We start from the raw sequence: 26,773 nt of genomic DNA, 5'->3' as shown, positions 1-26,773 counted from the left end.
GCCTTGGGAGCAACACTGATAATATCACATCTCATTGCTCCCAAGGCATTCTGGGAAGTGTGACTGGCAAGAAGTGGTGTGACACTCCATAGCTTTCTGTGAGCTGCCCTTCCGCAGCAGAAATCTGACCTATGTTTTTGCAGAGGGAGAATCCTTTTTGGAAACTGGAGGGTGGGGATTTTGACACAGCCTTAATTTCAAACATGGTTAAACCCTCCCTTTCAAATATGTTGTTAGGTTGTAAAATAATGCAATGGTCCCCACATTTTTTTCCCCATGGGCCACTTGAAAATTGCTGAGGATCTCAATTTGCTGAGGGTCTCGATGGACCACTTCATGATTTTTTTTGCCTGTTGTAGCAATTGCAATGTGCTGTACTAGATGCTGTATGATTTTTTTATTGCATTTTTACAGACATGCTGTGGACCATCTGAATAAAGCTCATGGACCACAGTTTGGGAATGCCTATACACCAGAAAATTCCTAATCTTACCACCTTCTAGAGCTGGCCCCTGGGTGCTGGACTGATACCACTGTCATAGCTTTTTGATAAAGTGTATGCTTTGCATCCAAAAGATTCCAAGTTAAACTCATGGCATCTCCAATTCAGCAGATCAGGTAGGAAGTGATGGGAGGGAATCCCTGCACTGGAAAGCCACTGCCAGTCAAAGTAGACAACAGGGATGTAAGGTGTCAATTTCCATTCCAACCTGAATGAATGAATGAATGACAGTTTATTCAACCACATGGTCAGTAAAATACATTAGAAAATTTAAACACAACAATTATACATTGATGACAATTCTAATAAAATCAATAAACTAAAATTTTTAAAATAGGAGTCAGTTAAAACAATATAAAAATAGATTATATTTCATAATATTATTCATCCTATTGGGTAATATATTCAATTAGGAGAGCTTTTTAAAATATTGGATCTGAGTTTTTGAACAGCAACGCTATATTTTGCAACCTGGATTGTTATAATGGGCGATGTATCATCAAGAAGTTGTTGCAACCAAAAGCGTTCAGATTTATGTTGTAAAGTCGCCAGAAGGGGGATAATCAATTGATGTCTTAATGCATTATAAAAGGGGCAATAGAAAAGTACATGTGTGTTATTTTCAGGTACATCTTCCCCACAAGGACATACTCGATTTTTGTATGGTATTTTAGTGAACCTGCCCTCCATAACAGCCGACGGTAAGATATCCAATCTGATCTGGGAAAAAGCTTTACGGTATTTTGGGATTTCTAGGTTTAGTAAATATGGCATTGGGGTGAAAAATGTGGGGTTATGTCTTTGGTTTCTGATTAATACCAAATGTTGCTGGTGGTCAATATCTTTCAGGCGTTGGCGTATATTATTTATAGCTGCTTGATATCCCATGGTAAAGATAAGTTGAGGTGAAAAACCTATCTTTGTGAGTTTATCTACCACGAGATCTGCCCATAGAGATTTAAAATTGTCATTTAGAATATCTGGAGTAAAACCAATAGGGTTAAACTTAAGTTTTAGCCAAACATTAATTCTTGAAAGCCATATTCTGGTTTCAATTGATTGTACTCCGGCTTCCAATCTCAGACTGTTATTGGGAATACATGTTGGAATTGCCATTATGGATCTCAGAAAGATGGTCTGGATCGTTTCAAACTCTTTAAAGCTGAGATTCTTATTTACCTGAGAGCCGTAATTAATTGTGCTATTATTTTAGCGTTAAAGATTTTAATGGCTGGCAAGAAAGATTGTCCGCCAGTAGAGAAGTAGAAAGCAAGCAGTGCTTTCATCGTTCTCTTAGCATTGGAAATCATAAGTTTGTTATGCATGTGACAATTACCTGACGCTTGTATGACATAACCCAGATATTTGAAAGAATTAACTTGTTCGATTTCATTTCCTTGTATTCGCCAATGATGTTTGGTTTTTTTCTTAGTAAAAGCTATTATTTTAGTCTTTTGATAATTTATCGTCAGTGACTCCGTGTGAAGTCTCTTCAGATCGATTGGGGTTCTCGCTATTAAAGCAATATTGTCCGCATATAGAAGGATGTTTCTTGATTTTTTGGCTAATATGGGAGGGTGTGTAGCTGTTGTTGAAAGATTATGTACAATATCGTTAATATATATATATATTAAACAATACTGGGGCTAAGACACATCCCTGTTTAACCCCTTTAAATGTTGGGACAGGATTAGTTAAATGTCCATTAGTATTGCATCTTATTTGCATGAAGGTGTTGCTATAAAGACCCTGTATTAAGGTAATGAGGCGATTATCCATGCCTAGATGGTTTAATTTTGACCAAAGACGGGGACGAGATATTGAATCAAATGCGGCCTTCAGATCTATAAAGGCCGCATAGAGGGTTCCTCCTTTTCTGGCTGCGTATTTATCAATTAAGTGTTGAAGCACAAGTATATGGTCAAAAATTGATCTTTTCGATCAAAAGCCAGCTTGTTCATCCAGTAAAATATCGTTCTGCTCAATCCAGTCGTTCAGTTTTATATGGAGATGGGCTGCGTATAGTTTACTAATTATGTTAAGTAAACTAATCGGCCTATAATTGGACGGGTCGTTTACCGAGCCTTTTTTATAAATGGGTACAATTGTAGCCAATCCCCAATCTTTTGGTATCGTTAATGTAGAATTGATATATGTGAACAATGAAGCCAGAATGGAAGCCCACCAATTTACATTCGTTTTGAAGACCTCAGGGGGGATATTGTCTGGTCCAGGAGCTTTATTGCACCTCAATTTTGAGATCAGATAGACAATTTCCTGTTTAGAGACTGGGGACCACTTCTGCAAAGACTCATTTGGTGGGTGAAATGATGGATTTAGGTCAATTTGGTCCAGGTATAAATTATAAAAATATGATTCCCAGACAGGTGCTGGTATGGAGTTGTGGTATTGAGATTTTGGCCAATGAGATGTAACTATACGCCAAAAACTAGTAGTGTTATTTTGTTTAGCAGCTTCTAGTAATTTTTGCCAAGCACTTTTCTTATCTTGTTGTTTTTTGTTCTTAATTAATGATTTATATTTTTTATTTATTTCACAGTATGCAAGCAAGTCTTCAGGAGTCCCTGATAAACTTGCTTTTCGGTAAGTATCTCTCATTTGGCGGTTGACTATTGCACATTCATTGTCAAACCATATCTTAGATTTTGAGTGATGGTTAATAGAGTGGGGGCGTGATGTATTTATGATAATCGTTTGTAAATTTGTCATAAGTAATTGGAAGATGTGGAGTGTGTCAGTCATAGAAGTGGGTTCTAGTAATTCATCTTTAATTTTGTTAATAGTCAGGGAGATTAATAACTTGGTTATCTCGTCGCACAGCTTTGGTAACCATTTAACCCTAGTTGGACGTATTTCTACTTCATTATTAGCAAATGTTCTATTAGAGAAATAGAAGTCAGTTACATTGGGGTTAAATTCAGTAATGGTTGGTAAATGGTCACTTTCTCGACGATTTTCAATATGAAATTTGTTTACCAAAGAGTAAAAATCTATTGAAACAAACACAAAATCAATTTGAGATGAGCCATTGGAAGAATAATAAGTAAATTCCCCTGGAGTGTCTCCCTTTGTTCGACCATTTAGCAATATTAGGTTTGCTTCTGTACACATTTTGATTAGCAGGAGTCCTGCATAATTTGTAGCATTATCCTTGGAAGAATGAGGGGGTATTTTAATAGTCTCCAATAAGAGTAGAGGTAGTTGGTGATACTTTTGGAATAATGCTGCATCTGAATTGCCAATTCGAGCATTAAAGTCCCCATGTAAAATTAATTTTTTGTCCGGATTTTCGATCATCAATTTAGTAATGAAAGCTTCAAGTGAAATGATTCTATTGCTAATTATATTATTACTACGAATGGAAGGTAAGTATACATTGATAAGTATCAATGAGAATTTGGTGAATTTTAAAATGAGAGCAATAGCTACATCTCTGAAAGTCCCAGCAAGTATGGTTTCGACTTTTAAAGAGGTATTCCAACCTGTGTTTGTCAGGTGCAGTGCTGTTTCTGTTCCACTGCAGTTTGGCTTCTGACAAAAACTATGCTATACATCTCGCTATCTGTTGTGGCAGAATTTTACATATTTGTGCAATTAATTACATTTATTACACATCATTCATTTCATTGCAAAGGAAAAGCAATGCAAATACAGGGGTCAGGGGAGACACATCAGGAACCTATCATCTGTGGACCGAAAACAGCAGCAGCAGCAAATACCAATTCTATTCGCGTATTTGTAATGGAGATTGCAGGAGATCATGGAAGTCTCTCCAGCACTCTTTGTGCACGAACACAGCGCTGCATTTTTTTGTAAAAAGCACAGAAACGGGGCTCTGTTCTGCTGCTTTACCCCTGTGCTTCGACAAAAGAGTTCTCTTCCTGATTACAGCAAACCCAAAGTGAAGGGAGAGGGCACGAAGAAGCCTCACAAACCACAGAAACAATTAAATCCCTGGCAGGTTGCACCAGGTCTTTCATAGCAAGCCATGTCTCCTTGGAAACAAGGTGATAAACTCCAGGCAGGGTAGCAATATGTAAATATGTAATCTGAGATGGATGGACACTGACGTCTTCCAGTCATCCTTCACTGCTCTTCAGGGTTCCGTATTAATTACCCCAAGCAGTCCAATCAGAGGAGGGAGGTGTATGCCAGGGGCGGGAGGAGATGCAGAGAAAGACAGGCCCACTTTCCTCAGTCTGTACAAGGGAGCGTCCGTAGTTTCAGGTTAGGAGCAACAGGTAACAGATTAAAGGTAAAGGATTCTTTTTCTCCCTCTCATTTCTTTATGAATTGGCTCAGGAATACTACCATTTAATTAATGCCAATGTAATTAGCTTTCTTTTATTTTGAAAGACACTGCCTATTTTAAAAGAAGGTACATTTAGAAAATTGCTGGTAACTTTGGTAAGACAGTAGTATATGCTTCTGGAGACTATGAAAGCTGGTCATATTCACCAAAAAAAGCTCTAAGAACAACAGCATATGCTTGATGTATTGGAGGAAATTATCTATATCTAACTATAGGCGAGAAAACACAGCTAGGTTGGATTGGGACCTGCTCATGTTGCCTTCAGAATTTGCCTTCAGAATTTGTGAGTGTGTTTGCCTCTAATTTTTGTCATCAAGATCCTTGTGGCAGGTTTTTGGAAATCATTGCACAAATAAAAGAAAGTACACAAGATCTTTTTGTGTAAAGAAAGACTTTTCCACCTTGCCCATTCCTGTTTCCTTATTTAAGATCAGCCATACTTTCGGGGGAAAGCAAGTGCAGCTGTTCATCCTGGTTGTCAGTAGGCCTAAATTGTGGTTGACGTTTGGATTGCAGAGTTAGGATGGATTCATAGTCCACTGGTTGTGCAACACTACACAGGAAAGTGTTTCTCTGAAGGAGATTTGACATAACTGGGGGGATTTTCACCATGCCCATGCAATCACCTGCAAACAGAGAGCCTGTGTAGCCAAGTGAGAAGTGACTTTAGGCTAGCTTCCCACAGACTTCTTGCACTAAAACGGTTTTGCTTTCTGTCAACAATGGTCTACATGGTTTTGGCTGGTATCTAAAGAGCTGGTGTGCATGTACAAGAGTTTGAGGCCTAAGAAACTAAATCTGGTTCTGTTCGTTTGGATCATAACCAGATACTCTGCCAGGTGGGGAGTTATTAATGCAGTGTTTAGGTGCTCTTGGATCAGTGAAATAAGACTCACCGGGAGACTTTATTTTGTAGCATGTTGTTAATTTTCAAAATGCTGCACACCATTCTGATTGAGGGCATTATGCAGCAAAGATCTAAGAACATGTGCATGATTTCACCCTCTTTGAGGTAACAGCTGTATTCCTTAACTTTTGTTTCACATGTGGAATTCACTGCCACAAGATATGGCAGTGATGGCCTTTACGAAGGAATAAACAGGATTTGTATCATTCCTTATTAACTGTGATGGCTAAATGGAACCTCAGCACATATATAAATAATAGATCTATGAATAATAGAAGCTAGGGACAAATAACAGAAGTCAATAAAGGAGTGCAAAATTGTAGGTTTGCTTACATGTGTTATTAAGTCAGATGGCTCATGTAAGAGTATACGTTCTAGAACAATTTTTTCTAGTGCAGCTCCCTGCATCTGATCCAATGCTTAATGCAGGAATGGCTAACTTCTGCTTACTTAGAAACTCTATTATTGCAGTCATTCTAGTCATAATCAACTTATTTATATACTGCATTTTCTCTTACTTGGGAGACTGCCTTATCCCTTATATACCCAGTAGGTCACTGTGATCTGGAGAGCTTCTCCTTCAAGTTCCAAAGTTCTCAGAAGCCTCCTCCACAGAAACTCGGGGCTTTTAATGTGGCTGCCCCTGTTCTGTGGAACACCATTACTCCTGAGATACGATAGGAGCCCACTATCTGCACTTTCCGGAAAGAATTGAAGACATTTTTGTTCTGACAAGCCTCACCAGCTAGATGAATAGGTCTCTGTCATGGGTGTCTACTTAGGTTTTTTGTTGTTGTTGTTATCTGCTGTAATCTTCTGTATTGTTTTAGCTGTTTTTATTACATTTTGTATATCGCCTTGAACCTATGTGGAAGGCACTGAATAAATAAAGCTACATGTAATTTTCCACAAATACATTTGTGTTCAAAGTGATTCAAAAAGTCAGTCTAAATACAGTACTACAGTTACACAGTAGTACAATAACTACACAGTGACCTGAAAGCCATGTGTGTGTTTTTGCCACACATCCTGAAACTCTTTCGTATGTGGTCAGGCTCTATGATAAAGCCGCCAAGGAACAATTGACTAGGAAACAAAACCTAAAAAATGGAAGCAACATCAAATCTCTCACACGCAACTTTTAAAAGTTTCCAGATGAAAAGTGTTAGGCTTTCACAGCCTTTCCTGGCTATTCAGGCTGCAGTCCTATGCACATGTATGTGAGAGTGTCCGACTGAACTCAGTGGGGCTTACCTGTGCCTGAACTACTGTGGCCAAGCACTCCCAGTCCAGGAAAAGTCAAAGTTGTCTTACCAGGCACAACTCAATATCAACATATTGATGTAAGAACTAGTAGACATCATCTAATTATTAGGAAAGTATTAGGAAAGTGTTGCCTGTTACCGTGTTGTCATTGAAAGTTGTTATTGCTGCTTTTTAATAATGATAAGACTTTGTTATCTAATTTTTGTAAATTATACTGTTTTTCTTGATGTGTATTCTGTATTTGTGTTTATTTTTTGTAAGCTGCCTTGAGGGCCTTTTGGCCAAAATGTGGCATAGAAATAAACCAACAACAACAACAACAACAAAACAACATTATTATTATTATTATTAACAACAACAACAACAACAATTGATAAAAGGCATTTCTAGCCACCGAGACTACCTTGGCCTACAGTGACAGACCTGGATCCAGAAGCACCCTCAGACTGTGTACTGGCTCCTTCAGGGGAAGTGCAACCGGCCCACAGTCAGGGGAGGCAATTGGTCAGTTTCTCAGACAAGGGAACCATTCATCCACGTGCCTCCATTTTGCCAGGATTCAAGCTCAGATTATTTTCCTTCATCTATCCTACGGCTGCATCCAGACACCAGTCCAGGGCCCACACAGCCTCTCCTGATTCAGATGTTATGGAGAAATAGAGCTTTGAAATAGAAATAGATCTTGTCCCGAAACTCCTCTAATGACTGCTCTCAGCAGCTTCATATAGGTATTAAATAGCATTGGGGGGGGGGATTGTGCTCTGCAGCACCACATAACATAACTGCCAGGGGGCCAAAAAGCACTGTCCCAATGCTTCTCTCTGGACTTAGTCCTGTAGGTAGGACCAGAACCACAGTAACAGTGCTCCCAATTCCATGGAACTGGTTCAGGAAAATACCATGGTCAACGGTATCAAAAGCTGTCAAGAGATCGAGAAACAGGAGTAAAGTCACACTCCCCCTGTCCTGCTCTCTGTAAAGGTCATCCATCAGGGTAACCAAGGCTGATGTAGTCCCATGGTGAGGCCTGAACTCAGATCTAAATAATCTATGTCACCCAAGAATGCTTGCAGCTGCCCCACCACAACTCTCTCCACCACCTTCCCCAACAAGACGTATTTGCGACTGGTCAATAATTACTCCAGTCCAGGGGGTCCAGGGTCAGTTTCTTTAGGGGTGGCCTCACAACCGCCTCTTTCAAGTCAGCAGGGACCACCACCTTATGCAATGAAGTGTTAGCCTCGCTCTGGACTTAACCAGTCAAACCATCTCTGCTAGCTTTAATAAACCAGGAGTCAAGAGGGCATGTAGTCAGATGTGTAGTCGCCAGCACCTTGCCCACATTGGCAGACTGCATAAACTGAAACTGATCCCACAATACATCACCAATTCCAGCATTAGGTACTCCAGCAACAACAGCAGAATCAAGGTCACTCCGAAGTCGAGCAACTTAACCCTCAAAGTGTGTACCAGTTGGTCACAGTGGGTCTTCAAATGCTCCAGAGGACTCTCCACAACAGTGGGAGTCAGTAATCTCTGGATGGTTCGAAATAACTCCTCCAGCTTGCTACTAGTGGATGCAATGCAAACTGCAAAATCAGCCGCCTTAGCAGCCCACACTGCCACATGGTAGGAATGATTGTGGGCACTAACCAGTGTTTGGTCAGCTTCTGAGACCTGCACTACCTGTGCAAAATTTAGTAGGAATGTGGCACACTCTGGGGGGATCAAAACCAGATGAAGAGAAAGCCAGAAACAACAATAACAGAACTTCAAAAAGCATTTTGAAATGATTGTAAAGATTTATTTCATTTTCAAATTGCTTGGGACAACTTCTCTTTCAGTTCAGGCATGCTCAGGTGAGATGAAAGCAGGCCTTATTATTAGGAAGAGTGAGTTAACTGCCTTAGACAGCCAAAACCTGTTTGTCTTGAGCCCCTCAGCCCCGCTCCAAAAATTCTGGCCTACTGCGTGAGGTGCTGTGGATGCTATTCCATCTCCAGTATTGCCAGTCCAATTGCTTTCTGTTTGTGGAGGGGTCGGGTGGGGACACTGTCTTAACCTTCGACTCAAAGCAACAAAACATCTTTGGCTGGCCCTGGCTAAAAGAAACTCCAGTGATAAAAAGAAATTCTTGAAGTGCACCATGAGCATATATATTTGTGTAGCTGCCTTTTTCTTTTAGTAACGCCACACTGTGGCCACCATATAAAAGTGATAAGTGGACTGAATGTAGCCTCTGGCTGTCTAGGATCTTGCTGGGGAAAGATCCTGTTCTTATAAGTTGGGAGTCCAACAACATCTGGAAGGCACCATGGCAGCTATTACTCTCCTAGGACCCTGCTGTGGAAATTTACATGTTCTTAGACATTTAATTGTTTCTGAATGTAGATGTTTTGGGCTGCTTTTAGGTGTTTTAAATAGGTTTTTATTTTCTTTTTAACTGTATTCTTTTTATCACTGATGCATTTGTGACCCTGGGAAGCAGGGGTGAAATATAAATTTAATAAATAAACAAACAAATAATCTCAAGCTTAGAAGAGCATACAATTGTACATAGTTTGTTGCACCCAGATCGGTTCCACAGATGGTTATCACATACACTTTAGTCTGAAATGTCTCTCTTGCATCTGATTCAGAGGAGCATTAATTCCAAATATTTCTGAAGAGAGGACTTAATAGCAAACTCTCATCACCACTGGCCATGATGGCTAAGGCTGACAAGAGCCGAACAACATCTGGGGGGGCCACAGGTTCCTCGTCAGTTGTGATGTTAACTGTTATATTGCTATTCCAACTACAGATGGCACTGTGTCCAGTCTTGGGCAGTCAGTTTAGGTTCCTGTTCTAGAAATACAGTTCTTCTGTTTGGCATCCATTTGGGAACTGTCTGTTTTCTCAGGGGATAATCTGACATGGTGTCAGAAGTCTAAGTCTTAGACACATTTTTATTTATTTTTTATTTATTTATTAAATTTATTAGTCGCCCATCTGGCTGGTTGTCCAGTCACTCTGGGCGACGTACAAGATAAAAAACAATACATTAAAACGTTAAAATTTAAAACCATAACAGTAAAAACCTAACCCACCCCAAAAGCCTGCCTGAAGAGCCAGGTCTTCAAGGCCTGGCGGAAGCTCATCATAGAAGGGGCATGGCGGAGATCATTTGGGAGAGAGTTGTGTATGTATATATATATACATATATATATATATGTATATATATATATGGTCGTGTATGTATATATATTACATACAACACCTTCCCCCTGGATTTCTAAGTATAAGCTGAGTTGCTACCCTGAGGCTAAAATATGTACAGCAGTTAATATCTAGTATATTTGTACCATATTCTTGGCAGGTGTTTGTATTTCTTCTTAAGAGAAGGTTGAAATTCCAGTTTTGCACAATGACCTTTTGGACTGATATTATCAGAGGTTTGCAAAACTCTTTCTGATAATTAATTGGTAAGCTATTTTTAAAGTATTATCTGCATTTCACTGTTGGCTAGGTATAACAGCAGAGCACATTTTGCAAACATTCTTAAGCTGTAATGTGCACACTTTTGGGTTGTTGTTTTTTACTCCAACAAGTTGTTGAGATTGTAGGTCTACACACACATGAACCCTTATAGTCTGGGTTATATAGCAAAAGGAAATCTTGGTCACAGATGGGAATGGGGGAGGGCTATACCAGTTCCTCCCCTCCCCCCAAAAAAGAGGAGCATGAGATATTTGCAAAGTAAGAAGATGATAAACCATTTTAGACTGTGATGATGATGAAGATGATGATTTTATTTTAAATATCAAATTTAACAAGAAGAAAAAAATAAAAATATAAAATTTTAAAAAAGGAAAAAAATGACAAAACCCCCGCTGTCAGCTCACATTAAGCGTATAATAATCATCATTATTTCCATCTGAAATTAATCATAGAAATCAATATGAGCCCTCCAGATGTCTGCATAGGTGTCCACCCGAGTATGTAGCAAGGGATGGAAAACCATTTGGGCTGCAATGAGATGTGCACTGATTTTGGGGGTAAGCTTCAAGGAAAAGTAGGAGTTGCTTCGCAATATAATGCACAGGCTCTGGTTGTAGAGTTTGTAAATTCCTTTTCGCCAGCGTTATATTGTTACACTGCAGAGGTGCTGCCAGGGTTGAGGAAGCTGCCTTGTTGGACTCCCACTCTGGCTGCTTCGCCCATGGTGACAGGAAGTTGTTTTGCTGGGGGGGGGGTTAGCCTTAAAAAAAAGACTCTTGTGCTGCTCACAGTGACATGAGCCCCTCTATGCCCACTCCCTGGAGTTATGCCCACACCTCCACAAGGGTCTGCACTTCCTAAAAGGTGTTCAGAGCAACACAACTCAGTATGACATCATGTTGCTGTAGAACTGGTGTGGGGCGCCTTTGGCCCTCCAGATGTTGCTGAACTGCAATTCCATCATCCTCAGCAAGCATTGCCAATGGTCAGGGATGATGGGAGCTATAGTTCAGCAACATCTGGAGAGTAAAAGGTTCCCAAAACCTGCTGTAGAGCAAGAGGTTGCCAATCTTTTGGGGGCAGTAAGCAGATTTGGATTTTTGAGAAAGTGTCATGGGCGCTAGTCACAAAATGGCTGCTATGGGGGCACTGGCATAACACAAAGTGGCTGATGTGGGGGCATGGTACGACATAAAATGTGTGCCATGGGAACATGGCATAACACAAAATGCCTGCCACATCTAAAAGAACAAAGAAAGAGGACCACAAAAAAATGCAGGATGCCCCCCCACCCCCAGCCTCACCATCAAGGGAAAAAAGTAGTCTACATTACCCACCCTTGAAGACAACCCATCAGAGTATCTAGGCCAGGGGAATGCTACTTCAGCCTCTAGGCACTAGAGTCTCTAGGGCAGCCTTCCCAACTAGTGAGCCACCAGATGTTGTTGGACCACAATTCCCATCTTTCCTGATCATTGGCAATGCTGGCTGAGGCTGATGGGAGTTGTGGTCCAACAACATCTGGTGACCCACTAGTTGGGAAAGGCTGCTCTAGGGTGACCAGATGCAAAGGATGATGGAACTACTGTATCTTTAATAGCTGTGTAGAAAAGGGAATTTTAGCTACTGCAGCATTTCTCAGCCCTGTATGGCAAACTACACATATCAAATTCGACATAACTTTTACATGCAAGAAGAGTGGTTGAATCTTGTGAACAAATCTTTTTCTTCAGTTGACCGACTCATGCATGTCATGTTGGCATTCGGTCATTACTTTTTACATTCATTCATTCAGGATTACTATTTTTAAAATTCCCTTTGCAAAAATCTTTCCAAAGACACTCATGTATATAAGTATGTATATATGTACAGGTATGAATATACACAGAGCATCTTCACCCTGCTAAAGCGAGCTCTTTCCTGTGAGTAGGGTTGCCAACATTTTTGCCAATTCCTGCTGCTTTGCCTTTAACAACAACTTGCTCTGCAGGCATTAGGCCAAGTTGCTGTTAAGGCTCATAAGCAGGCCAATCAGGTTTTCTTATGGTAAATTAGAAACTATAACACTCCTAAATTACAGTATCCAAGGTGTTTTGAGGACTAAGGAAGTGTATATTTAACCATTTCAAGTTGTGTAGCGTAGATATGCCCACAAATCCCTTATCTTCTTATTAAAAAAGGATGTCTGACATCATTTCTTCTTCTAGATGCCTGGCACAGCAAGACACGACCGGGAGATGGCAATCCAGGCCAAAAGAAACCTTGCCAAAACCACAGATCCAATCGAGAGACTTCGCCTTCAGTGTCTGGCAAGGGGCTCTGCAGGCATCAAAGGCCTTGCTAGGTAAAATGAGTTTGTGAGGTAAATTATTAAACCAGCCCATGGTCTTCTGTAGGCCAGGAGATTACTGAAGTGCAGCCAGCCAGCCTTGCTTCGTAGACACTCGGGCTCCTTCCTCCTGTTTCAAGAGGCCCTCAAGTGCTGCTGATATCATTCGTGAAGCAGCCTTCCTCCATCAAGAGAAAGAAAAAACTTCCTTGAGCCAGTTAAAGGCTATAGTGGCCTCATTACACCTGAATTCACTTCACAGCTCATGAATTCACTTAAGTGTAAACAGGCAAATGTGAGAGGGACTGGAAGAGTTCTTTTGTAGAAAATGAACAAACAGATCACAGCAGAAAGAAAGAAAGAAAAAGAAAGAAAGAAAGAAAGAAAGAAAGAAAGAAAGAAAGAAAGAAAGAAAGAAAGATCAGGATGTTCATAGCCCCCAAACAGCATCATTTAAAGGTGGCCCAAGCTACATATTGCATTAGCTATGTAGATGTGACTTTTAAGTTTTAAAAAACACAAATTGCTGTCATGGGGGCTTGATTTGTATCAAGATCCTATGGGAGGGTGTTACAGGGCTTTAATCATTTACCCCCCTCCCGTTGTGGTCCCAAACTGGATCATTCCCCCAGGGCCAATGACCTGATCTAGGATACATTTGTTTTTTTAAAAAAAGTAGTGCATTCTGAGAGCATTGGCTATGGTATTATCTCATAATAAGCAGAGATGTATGTAGTTTTGATATTTTACTAACAGCATTTATTATCCGCTCTTCAGATGTGGCTCTCAAAGGAAAGCATAAAAATACAAGGTTATCAATACAGACAGTTCAAATCCTGTGTAAAAAAATGAACACAATATTAAAAGGTCTGGGCAAATTGAATTCAACCCCTGGTGCAAAAAATTCAAATTAAAAATGTTTAAAAATAGAAAATAAAGATAGACCTAGGCAAACTTTGCTGGGGAGGAAATTCTGCAGATATTATTTATTTATAATTATTTATTAAATTTATATCCCGCCCTTCCTTCCAATAGGAGCCCAGGGCAGCAAACAAAAGCACTAAAAACATTTTAAACCATCATAAAAAAGACTTTAAAATAGATTAAAACAAAAACATCCTTAAAAACATATTAAAACAAAATATCTTTAAAAACTTTTTAAAAAGTTTTTAAAACATCTTTTAAAAAAGGTTTAAAAATACCTTAAAAGGCAATTTCAACACAGATGCAGACTGGGATAAGGTCTCCACTTAAAAGGCTTGTTGACAGAGAAGGCGCTGAAAAGATAACAGAGATGGTGCCTGTCTAATATTTAAGGGGAGGGAATTCCAAAGGGTAAGTGTCACTACATTAAAGGTCCATTTCCTATGTTGTGCAAAACAGACCTCCTGATAAGATGGTAAGTGCAGGAGGCCCTCAGCTACAGAACATAGTGATCTGCTGGGTATATAAGAGGTAAGACAATGTTTCAGGTATCCTGGTCCCAAGCTGTATATGCCTTTCCACACTAAAACTAGAACCTTGAACTTAGCTCGGTAGCTAATAGGTAGCTCTTTCAGCAGCGGGATGACATGCTGGTGATACCCTGCCCCAGTGAGCAGTCTTGCTGCTGCATTTTGCACCAGCTGCAGCTTCCAGACGAACCTCAAGGGCAGCCCCGCATAGAGCGCATTACAGTAATCCAGCCTGGAGGTTGCCAGTGCGTGGATAACAGTGGCCAGGTTGTCCCGGTCCAGAAACGGCCGCACCTGTCTTACCAGCCGAAGCTGGTAAAAGGCACTCCTAGCCACTGAGATCGCCTAGGCCTCTAGTGACAAAGATGAATCGAGGAGCACCCCCAGACTACGGACCTGCTCTTTCAGAGGGAGTATGACCCCATCCAAAGCAGGCAACTGACCAATTATCCCAACTTGGGAACGACCAAAACACAGCGTCTCTGTCTTGCTAGGTTTCAGACTCAGTTTATTGGCCCTCATCCAGCCCACCACCGTGTCCAAGCAGTGGTCCAGGGCTTGCACAACCTCTCCTGATTCAGATGTTATAGAGCAATAAAGCTGGGTATCGTCAGCATGCTGCTGACACCTTGCCCCAAATCTCTTGATGACCACTCCCAAGGGCTTCATATAGATGTTAAACAGCATGGGGGACAAGATGGTACCCTGTGGCACCCCACAGCACAACTGCCAGGGGGCGGAAGGACAATCACCCAATGCTATTCTTCGAAAACAACCCTGGAGAAAGGATCAGAACCACTGTAAAACAGTTCCTCCAATACCCATTTCACTAATTTGGCCCAGAAGGATACCATGGTCAATGGTATCAAAAGCCACAGAGAGATCAAGTAAGAATAAAAGGGTTGCACTCCCCCTGTCCTTCTCCCGATAAAGGTCCTCCATCAGTGCAACCAAGGCTGATTCAGTCCCATAACCAGGCGGGTCAAGATAATCTGTTACTGCGCCACAACCCTCTCAATCACCTTCCCTAAGAAGGGGGTATTTGCAACTGGGTGGTAGTTGTCACAAACCAAAGCGTCCAGGGTGGGCTTTTCCAGGAGCGGTTGGATCACCATGTCTTTCAGGGTGGCTGGAACCACTCCCTCCCACAAAAACACGTTGACCACACCCTGGATCCACTCTGTCAAACCCCCTTGGCAAGCTTTAATAAGCCAAGAAGGGCAAGGGTCAAGAGGACACGTTGCTGGCTGTATCATTGCAAGCACCTTGTCCACCTCATCAGGCTGCATCAATTGAAACCAATCCCAAGAAGTTGCAGCAGACGTTGCACTGGACACCTCACTGGGGACTCTACAGTAGATGTGGATGGGGCATCAAGATTGCTACAGAGGTGAGGAACTTTACCCTCAAAGTGTCTTGCAGACAATTCACAGTGGGCCTCTAAAAAGTCTAAAACTCCATTTCCTAGAGTTGATGTCCACAACCCCCTGACAATATGGAAAAGCTCCACGATGGCTGAGGATGCAATGGTGGCAGAAAAGTGGGCCGCCTTCACCGCCACTAAGTAGGCATGGTTATGATGTTTTACTTGTGTCCCATCAGCCTCACAGCACATCTTTCTCCACTTGCACTCTAGGCGTCATCTAGCCTGTTTCATTGCTCTTAGCTCACTAATGTACAAAGGTTGCCCCCAGGCTGCACAATGCTGGAGCCCGATGCATCTCACTGTTCCACAGTGTGACAAGGGTTTCAACAGGGTCACCTGCTCTATCTGCTGGGAACTCCCCCAGGGCATTCAGGAATCCTATGGATTCCATTAGTCTCCGGGGTGGACCATCTTAATCTGTCCACCACTCCTGCAGGGGAGGATAGGAGCCACAAGTCTAAACTTCAGAAAGTGATCTGACCATTACAATATGATAACATCCATCTCCCCTATCTCCAGACCACTCCTTCCTCCATCTGGAGCAAAAATCAAGTTGAGGGTGTGCCCTGCCCTCTGCAGTGACAACCCATGGTTGTCATGGAGGCCATGAAGCCCCGAGCCAGAACACCAGAGGCAGCCTCAGCATGGACATTGAAATCACCCAGCACTATCGTTCTGGCCTTCTCCAGTACCACAGCTGAGGCAGCCTCCACCAGCTCGGTCAGAGAAGCTACCGGGCAGCAGGGTGGATGGTACACCAGCAGCAACCCTAGTTTACTGTCTCCTTGGCCCAACACCAGGTGCAGGCCCTCAGAGCCAGCTCCAAGACAGAGTGATTTTCTGGTGACAGAGATGGAAGTTCTGTAGACCACAGGAACTCCTCCCCCTTGTCCCTGCAACCTGTGCTGGTGTTGCACCGAGTATCCAGGAGGTCAAAGCTGGGTCAGATCAGATCAACTCCTCCCAGCTCACCCACCTAGGTCTCAATAATGCACACCAAATCGGCACTTTCGTCCACGATCAAATCATAAGAACATAAGAAGAGCCTGCTGGATCAGGCCAGTGGCCCATCTAGTCCAGCATCCTGTTCTCACAGTGGCCAACCAGGTGCCTGGGGGAAGCCCACAAGCAGGACCCGAGTGCAAGAACACTCTCCCCTCCTGAGGCTTCCGGCAACTGGTTTTCAGAAGCATGCTGCCTCTGACTAGGGTGGCAGAGCACAGCCATCATGGCTAGTAGCCATTGATAGCCCTGTCCTCCATGAATTTGTCTAATCTTCTTTTAAAGCCATCCAAGCTGGTGGCCATTACTGCATCTTGTGGGAGCAAATTCCATAGTTTAACTATGCACTGAGTAAAGAAGTACTTCCTTTTGTCTGTCCTGAATCTTCCAACATTCAGCTTCTTTGAATGTCCACGAGTTCTAGTATTATGAGAGAGGGAGAAGAACTTTTCTCTATCCACTTTCTCAATGCCATGCATAATTTTATACACTTCTATCATGTCTCCTCTGACCCGCCTTTTCTCTAAACTAAAAAGCCCCAAATGCTGCAACCTTTCCTCGTAAGGGAGTCGCTCCATCCCCTTGATCATTCTGGTTGCTTGATCATGGATGAGTATGACCTTATTATGTACTGATCTGGTGTTAAACAGCGACACACATAGGCCAGTGGGCACAGCAGATGAGCAACGAGGAACCGGTCCATGAGAGGAGTGGAAGCGAGGAGCAACACGTAGTTAGCCTTGCCCTCATCTTCTATGGTAGCTTACTACCTTCCCGTGGCTATAACTCCCTCTCCACATGTTCACTGGAATTGGAGTGGCATCACCCATGTCCCTTCTTGCTAAGAGTCCTCCTAAACATCTGATATGAACCGAACAAGAGCCCACCAACAAAACCTGCCTGAACCAGTTATCCCAGTAGGCCTCTGAGAGAATTGGGAACAGTCAGACCCACTCAATATTTTTCACACAGGGCACATCTACTCCACCCCCCATCTCACAGCCAGGGAGGGTCAGCCTTCTGCCAGTTGCAGACTCTCCCTGTGAAGGCATCTGGCAACTTTCTCCTATTGTTCAGTTCACTGCACTGCCTCTCACCCTGGCAGGAACTACACATGTGCCATACACCCTGATTGGTCTAAAAAAAATAAATATAGAAAGAGGTAGCACCCTCATGACTCCCTAAGGGGCTCCCCAAGAGCAGCCGGGCTTTTATGCCCCCTGACCCAGCCAGGAGCTGATGCAAGAGGCTGCAAGATTAATTGCAGCCTCTCTGTGGAGTCAGGGTCAGGCAAGGGGGTCTCAGTACTTGCAGCACTTACCTGGTACTTCAGCTGTCTCAGGAGACAGCCACCCAGAGGAGTGAGCAAGCAAGCAAGCACTCAGATGCTCAGGTGCTCACTTCCAGGGCAGGTCTTCTCCAGTCCCCCAGTGCTGCAGTTGTAGATATGGTGCTACAACTGAAAAGTCCCTGTCTACAGTTGCGTTCCACCTTACTTCAGCTTGCAGGTGACATGGACCAGGTTCTTTGAAGCTGATCTTAATGGCCAGACAGGATGATGCAGAAGAAGACAGTCCTTTGAATAGCCAAGCCTTTTAGGACTTTGCTGTTTAAAACCAGCACTTTGAATTATGCTTATAAATGTACCAATTGTACCAGTGGTTCTACAATTGGTACAATATGCTCCACATGACCAGTCCCAGTTTACAACTGCTGTTTGCTGCACCAACAGCAGTTTTTGAACAGTCTTCTAAGGCAGCTCCATGCAGAGTGGATTGCAACAGCCTAAATGAGATGTTACCCATGTATGAATAACTGTGATCAGGCTATTTCTATTCAGGAGAGATTGCAGATAACACTCACCAGCCTCAACTGGTAAATGGTGCTTTGGGCCTCTAAAGATAATAAATCCTACTCCCAACTGATTTTTCAGGGAGAGCAGAACCTCATCCCTAATAATCACTTTTGGTCTGAAATATTAGGAGTGGAACTTCCTCTCTGCCTTCTTAGATGGTGCCCCTGAGCTCAATTCAGTAACATGCAATCCTAGCTGTGCACACCTTAGCTGTTCACAGCAACCTTCTGATTAAGATGGTGTAGTCCTGTGAGCTCTCTGTACTGACAGTTCAAGTAGAGAATGGATGGTATCTATTTTCTGTAACAAATGTACAAGTGTGCCTTGAGCTCTAGGAATAACATTAAAAATTCAAATATAAAAAAATAATATTTAAGGACTACAGGACTTGAAGCTGCAAAATTCAGTTGCAAAACTTGGGAACAGAATCCAAATTTATTTAATCCAAACCTGTTAGCAGAATCCAAATGTATTTAATGCATTTGCAAACCGAAAAGACTCCAAGAATGGCTTGTATACAATTAATACAAGACAGGTACATTACAGTCTAAAAGACAGGACACAAAAGGAAAAAGAGATGGAGAGGATGGAATGGAAACAGTTCAAATGAACTCTACATATGCATTTGTTGGCATGGGTGCCTTGACAAATCTCTTTTTAAAAAAATCGTATTCTTTTATTTCATTGTTTCAACATTACAATTCATAACAGATTGATTTTTTTAAAAAAGGAAAAGAAAAATTAAAAGGAATGGAAAAAGAAAACTAAGTTAAATTATTTGCAAATCAGTTATAATCAGGAATGGGTAAAAACACAATCCCTTGTACATAATCAAAATATTTTTTCATCTTATTCATTTAGAAGATTGCAGGAGTGCTAAATTACCTTACTGATTTATTCCGTGTTTTCAGGGAATCGGACTTTACAATCGATTAGCTGACCTCTTATCTTTCTTCCATTTTCCCTTTATCCAGTTACCACAAAGATCTATTCATCTTCACCATATTTCTATAGAGCGAGGGTGTCTCTATTATTTTATTACTCTTTCCTTCAAAGTAGCCTTTCTCTTCTTCAGGGTCTTCCGTATCATGGATGATGACAACAGTAGGACTCTTGATTTCAAAGAGTTCTTAAAAGGCCTCCATGATTACGCTGTGCTGATTGAGAAAGATGAAGCTGAAAAGATCTTCAGGATCTTTGATAAAGATGGAAGTGGAACAATCGACTTCGATGAATTTCTTATTACATTAAGGGTAAGGTTCTTTTTCTAAAAATACAACAAAAATGCTTTCCCATGTCATAGCAACCTAGAATGGTAATATTAATACACAAGGGTTATTCACTAGTATAACAAACGTATTTTTATCCAAGTGATTTTTCCTCTTCTATAAACCTACAATGACCTGGTTTGCAAGTAATACTAAACTATAGTTTAATAAACCAGAGTTGAATTTGATCCTCCAAACCTGGCCCATGTTTAATCACAAGTGAACCACACCTGTAAACCATGGTTTGTTTTGGTTTATAAACCTTAGTTAATGTTAGCCATGGCTTAGCATTACACGTGGACTAGGCCAATAACTATATACGGTTATGAATTATAAAAAGTATTCTATCTGGGAAACATATCCACAATGTGCCATTTCCCTGTAATTCTTTTGTGGTCATTGGTTCATAAAAAGCTCCCTCTTGTGATGAAGTAAAATAATTTAAGGAATCCAAAGTAAGTTTTTTGCAGTCCAATAATATGCACTGTGTTCAATGGGCTTGCTCACTAGCGTGCTGCAGGACTGCAGCCTCAGCATATTGACTAATTCCCTTAAAATTCATTCTGAGCAAATTTCACATAGCTACATGTGTTCTACCATACCCTGTGTAAATGCTCATGTATGTTCATACCATTTCTTCAGTGCTGTGAACATGTGTTGAAGGAAATATAGTTCATCTAGCATGCTTTTGCCATTATGAAATGTTAAGTAATAATATAGGTAGGTACGAGGGCACCACTGGACAGCAGGTGGCAGTCTAACGACTGCTATCTTTGTCAGTTGGTTTTTATTTTATTTTTTTAGCCTCCTATGTCTAATGCAAGGAAAGAAGTCATTATGCAAGCCTTTCGAAAGCTAGACAAGACCGGAGATGGGATTATCACCGTTGAAGATTTACAAGGAGTCTACAATGTAAAACATCACCCCAAGTACCAGAACGGAGAATGGTCTGAAGATCAAGTCTTCAGGAAGTTTCTAGATAACTTTGATTCACCCTATGATAAAGATGGACAAGTAAGTGAAAAATCACACATTGACAGGAAGGTAGTGCCGTTGGAATATTAACGTGTTTTTTTTAATGAACCACTCTTGTTGGCCCAATAATAATGAAGGCAAAACCTGCCTCCAATATGGGCTGAGTTCCAGCTGCTGAGCCTCACTCCCTTGTCTCAGAGGACCTCGGTGGGCTTGCTGTCTAGTAGGTGGTGGCTGAAGGGTTAGAGATGTGAAGGCCCAGAAAAATTTGCGGGAAAAACTTTTTTCTGATTTTTTCAGGGCCATCACATCTCTACGAAGAGAGACACCAGGAAAGACCAAGGGCAGAAAATGTTACTTGATAATCAGGCACCATAGATTGCATTCAACTAAGTTTTACTCAGAGTAGTCCCATTGAAATTAATGACCATGACTAACTTAAGTCCATTAATTTTAGTGGGTCTGCTCTGAGTAAAGGTTAGTTGAATACAACCTCATGTTATTCAGTCCCTGAGGATAAATATGATTGTATTGCACAAACCTTTCATAAACTGCTTTGAGGGCCTCTCAGGCCTATAATGTAGGCTGTAAGTCTTCTAAATAAATGAGTAATAGAACACTTGTTTATTTAACAACATTTATATACCTCTTGATTGTAATAAAACCTCAAAGCAGTTGACAGAAAAATAAAACAAAACATTAAAATTATCAATAAAAATGTAAACTGCCGAGAGAGCTTTGGCTATGGGGCGGTATACAAATATAATAAATAAATAAAATAAATAAATAAATAAAAAGACAGGTATTTAAAAACATTCAAAAACTAATTAAGATTGAAAAATGGAAATGGACTGCCTTCAAGTTGTTTCCAACTTATGGCGACCCTGTGAATAGGGTTTTCATGGTAAACGGTATTCAGAGGGGGTTTACCATTGCCTTCCTCTGAGGCTGAGAGGCAGTGACTGGCCCAAGGTCACCCAGTGAGCTTCATGGCTGTGTGGGGATTCGAACCCTGGTCTCCCAGGTCGTAGTCCCAACACCTTAACCACTATACCACACTACACCAGATTAACAATAAGTTTAAAACAAATTGAATCACATGTAACTTCTACATGTCTAGATAGGCTCGCCTCAACAAAAATGTTTTAAGCAGGCGCTCAAAAGAATACAATGAAGGCACCTGCCTGATGTCAGTAGTCGGGGAATTCCAAAGGGTAGGTGCTGTCACACTAAGAGATCAATGTTTTACAACTGCGTACTGTGGCATGTATAACAGTGCCAATCTGGCAGATTGAAATACATAGGGGTAAGGCAATCCCGTAAGTAAACTGGTCCCAAGCTGTAAGGGCCTTATAACACCTTGAACTTCGCCTAGCAGCAAATAGACAACCAGGGCAGATACCAGTGTAATATGCTGACAGGGTCTCCTTCTTGTCCCTCTTGCAGCATTCTGTACTAACTGTAGCTTCCAGGCCCACATTGCAGTGCATTGCAGTAATCCAACCTTGGAAGTATCCAGTACCTGAATTATTATGGGTCAAGCTCTTCAGTCCAAGAATGACCCTAGCTGTTGTGCCAGTTGCAGCTTCTAGCTACATAGGCTACCTGGGTCACCAGCGACAAAGCTAGATCCAGAAGCACCCCCAGACTGTTACTTGCTCCTTCAGGGCAAGCGCAATCCCATCCAGGGCAGGCAATTGACCAGTTTCTCAGACATGGAAACCACTCACCCACAGTGCCTCCATCTTGCCAGGATTCAAGCTCAGATTATTTTCCTTTGTCCATTCCGCCACTGCGTCCAGGCACTGATCCAAGGCCCGCATAGCCTTTCTTGATTCCGATGGTACGGAGAAATAGAGCTGAGTGTCATCTGTGTGCTGATGGTACCTTGCCCCCAAACTCCTAATGACTGCTTCCAGTGACTTCATATAGATATTAAATAGCATTGGGGGTAAAATGGTGCTCTGCGGCACCCCATAAAACAACTGCCAGGGGCCTGAAAAGCACTCTCCCAATGCTGTTATCTGGACTCAGTCGCATAGGTAGGACCAGAACCACAGTAACACAGTGCTCCCAGTTCCTATTCCATGGAGCTACTCCAGGAGGATACCATGGTCATTGGTATTGAAAGCCAGAGAGAGATTGAGAAGCAGGAACGAGGCCACACTCCCCTTGACCTGCTCTCTGTTGCCAAGCTCAGACTAACCAAGGCCAACTCAGTCCCATGGCTAGGCCTGAGCCCAGATTGGAACAGATCTAAATAATAGTCTGTGTCGTCCAAGAATGCCTGCAGCTGCCCTCCCACCACCTCTTAAAGTGATAGAACTAGAAATGGACATATACACCCCGCAGGCAAGTGGGAGGGGATTGTAGTGAACAAAGGAAATTGCCTTACACTAAATCATACCATTGGTCTATCTAGCCCTCTAGATTTATAATGATTGGCAGCAGCTCTCCAGTGTTTCAGATGGGGTTTCTCCTTATCCTACCTGGTGTTACGAAGGGACCTTGAACTTCCTCATGAGCAGAGCTCACTAGAAATGCAAGTTCCCCTATTAAGCGAGAGCAGCAGGATCTTTTGCTGGAGTTACCTGCACGTCACCCCCAGAGCATGTATAAATTTACCCTTAACCCAATGACACACACTGAAAGTAAAAATAAAGAGTGGTTTTATTAAGAGAAGAAACAAGGAAAAATATTGCAGTTTACAATTGCAGTTAACATTGAGCAGCTTTATTCATTCATTCAGCAACACTGGATAGACTAAAGCAAAGAGACTAACCCTATAAACACTTTCACATTAAGCTCACCCGCACAGAAAGAAAAAAAGAAAGAAAAAGGCCCAGATAGTTGCATATACCTTTCTTGGAGAGTTGCTGCAAGACTAAGGCTGAGAGAGAGACTTTCGTATCTAGCCCAGTGAGCAAAAGCTCTGCCCTTGTGTAACCAGTGCTAGATTTTAAAGTTCTCACTCAAATCCTTAGCTCTGAAATTGTCCCAAAGATGCTAGCATGCGTTGGTCAGAAAAGCAGATGTTGGAGCCCTCCAGAAGCAGAACTCCCCTCCCCTTCTCACTCCTCATGTTTTATACCTTTTCCTAACTAAACTGACCCCAATGTAAACCAGATGTAAATGTCTCCAGGGAGATGTGGACGTGACAAATAAGAACAATGAAAGAATTTAGGATCATCAGTCAAGGAATGTGTTGTTTTTCCAGAAACCATTCCTTGAGGGATTCCCAGATAATGACTGCAATCTCCTACCTGTGAACTCCTAATGTTCTGTCTCTTCCTTTAAGATTATCATAAAGGTTATGCAGACCATTTCCTAGTTTGAAAGGAACTATCCTGTCTCTTCCAAAGGCTTAGAAATGCACAACACTTCCTAGTTTGAAAGGAGCTATTCTGTTTCCTCCTGAAGGCCTAGACATTTCCTTTGTTTGAAAGGAGCGCCTGTTCTTACTGGGTGACATTCCCCAAATTTCCATATGAGTCAGGAAGTCTATACCTACAGGCTTGCATGATATGCACTCAGAGGTCTCAGAGGAGCTGTCTCCCAGGAATCCTTGCTGTTGCTGGCTTTCCATACTCTGGTTCACTGAGATGAATCAAAGATTAATAATCCCCAATATTTGATTCCTCTTTACACTGGAGTTACTGGACATGAAACCTAGGACCTTCTGCATGCAAAACAGGTCCTCTACAACTGAGCCAAACCCTTCTCCAATGGTGCTCAATGGGGCCCTCTTCTCTCCATTCCCCTACTTGCTGGCCCTTGCTGGTGTGCAGCATGATTGACATGGGAGGCAAGTATGCACCTCACCTATACGGATATGTCCCACTCTCTCTTTTTAGCTCTGGGTTGCTTTCACGTTACTCCTAATGTTCCTGATGAGAGCATGGTGTGCCCTGAAGCACTAGGGAGGAGCAATGCAACTGAAAATTTGCTGGGTGCCCCACATAACGTGCTCTTTTCTAGAGAAGGAGGGAAGAAAGAGCTCAATAATGGGAAATTTCAGCTCATTTATTTATTTTATTAAATTTATTAGTCGCCCATCTGGCTGGCTGTCCAGCTCATGTTCTCCTTTATCTTTTCTACCATCATTGACACCACATGACTATCCCTTCATTTTTCCTTTTGCGGTAGGTCCCTTCTGAGAACCAGATGCCCTCCAGATGTTGTTGGATTGTCACTCCTATTGGGTCCACCCAACAAGACCAATGGTCAGGAATGATGTGGGTTGTGGTCCAAAATATCTGGAGGGCACCAGGCTGAGAAAGGCTGCAATGCTGCAGTTTCCTCCTCAATTTCTTTCCTGTAGCAATATGTTTTGTATGAGATAACTGAAGATATTTTTTTTCAAATTTCTCCACTTTAGGTTACAACAGATGAATTCATGAACTATTATGCAGGGGTCAGTGCGTCAATAGATACAGATGTCTACTTCATCGTGATGATGAAAAATGCTTGGAAAATCTGATTGTATGAATTTGTAATGCAAGGCCCTTGTTGCTGTTGTCGTTGTTGCTTTAAACATCTCCTTCGCCTCATCTACAGGACAGAGCCTTTGTGTTCTGAGCAATGACCAGCTGCAGCGCTCATGGCAGTAACTTAGAAGAAGCAATAGTCAGCATTATTATCACACCTATTGTTTTGGCAAGACCAGTCTCACTACAGAACTGCAGTTTTAATTTCAGCCAACGGGTTCCTAATGTAACCAATGTGAATAGGGAACAGAAGGATTTTTCAGGGAAGAAGTGGTGGTTGATCAGGGTGCTTAACCCTTCCTCTGCCTGCAGCTTTCCCCTCACAACTCCCCCCCCTTAGCCCCATTACTCCCCTTCTAGTCAGGCTCTGAGGACAGTAATAAGAGGTGGCCTGGGGAGAAACACTATCAGGGGAGGGCTTGCAAGAGGGAAAGTGGTGGGTCGGGGAAGGGTCTCCTATAAAACTCCTCTTAATCTCTGTATTATTATTATTCAGCAAACACAGGAGTGGGAACACTGGGTTGCATCCCTGGGCTGCACCTGACCTCAGCACAAGGGTGGGGATCCTTTTTCAGCCCGAGGGCCGCATTCCCTTCTAGCCAATGTTCCGAGGGCCACATGCCAGGGGTTGTCAGGGCCGGAGGCAAAAGCGGTCAGAGGAATGAAAATTTTGCATTTGTGCAATAGGCAAATTGCAAACACACCCTTCTCTGTCCTCCATTCAGACAAGCAAGAGACGTTCTAAGAGTTCAGTTCCAGCCAGGCAAAAACACTCAGTGTGAGAAGCACCGCCAGGGAGGGATGTGGCCTAGGGAGAGTTCTGAGGGCCAGATAGAGAGGCCTTAAGGGCCACATTCGTCCCCCAGGCCTGAGGCTCCCCACCCGTCTTAGTGGAAAGCACTTCTGCTTGAAAAAGGCAGGCCACCTGGTTTTTGTTGATCTCTCCTACCCGCTTAAGCTCCCTCGCCCACTGAAAAGCTGCACCTGCGGGTTGGGGACCCTCTGGTACAGTATGTGATATGACAGACAGGTCTGTAGTAGGTGGGAGGCAGAACTGAAAATTGGGAGCCCCAACTTGTGCAAGTAGAGGTGCTTTCTAATAAGGCAAAGCCAGTGTTGGATACAATCTGCTGTGGTGGCTGAAGCCCCATGTAGTTCTGCCCTAGGGGTGAGTAACGGAATCCTTGCTGCCATTTCTTCTTTTCAATATGAAATCTGCTTCTGCTCTGACCTCTGTGAACCCTTCACAAATATAAGTTAAAATGTAAGATCCAGATCATAGATGTGCTAAGCCAAAGTGCCTGGATTTATAGTGATTCTTATGGCTGAGTCCAAATTATTGTTCTGGGCAAACAATTACACAGGATATTGATATGACGATTTGTTGCCTTGCGTCGAGGCAGGGAGGCGAGAAGGAAAACACTGCTGGTACTCCTTAGAAAATGTTAAGTGTATGTGCATTAAAATGGCATCCACTGGCTAACGCTGA

The 26,773-nt window shown here is 42.3% G+C and overlaps 1 protein-coding gene across 1 annotated transcript; it reads left to right on the top strand.

The window, feature by feature from the left end:
- The first annotated feature begins 4,685 nt into the window (after positions 1-4,685).
- Positions 4,686-26,767, top strand: CAPSL (calcyphosine like). The gene is made up of 5 exons (XM_061607437.1): positions 4,686-4,778; positions 12,696-12,832; positions 19,630-19,807; positions 20,627-20,836; positions 25,176-26,767. The coding sequence occupies exons 2-5, from the start codon at positions 12,696-12,698 to the stop codon at positions 25,275-25,277; spliced, it is 627 nt and encodes a 208-aa protein (XP_061463421.1). The 5' UTR covers positions 4,686-4,778; the 3' UTR covers positions 25,278-26,767.
- The last annotated feature ends 6 nt before the right edge of the window (positions 26,768-26,773 follow it).

Source organism: Rhineura floridana, chromosome 1 (assembly GCF_030035675.1).
Source record: "Rhineura floridana isolate rRhiFlo1 chromosome 1, rRhiFlo1.hap2, whole genome shotgun sequence".
NCBI classification, from domain to species: Eukaryota; Metazoa; Chordata; class Lepidosauria; order Squamata; family Rhineuridae; genus Rhineura; species Rhineura floridana.
Note: the sequence above shows the minus strand (reverse complement) of the source record. Positions and strands in the feature narration are given on the sequence as shown.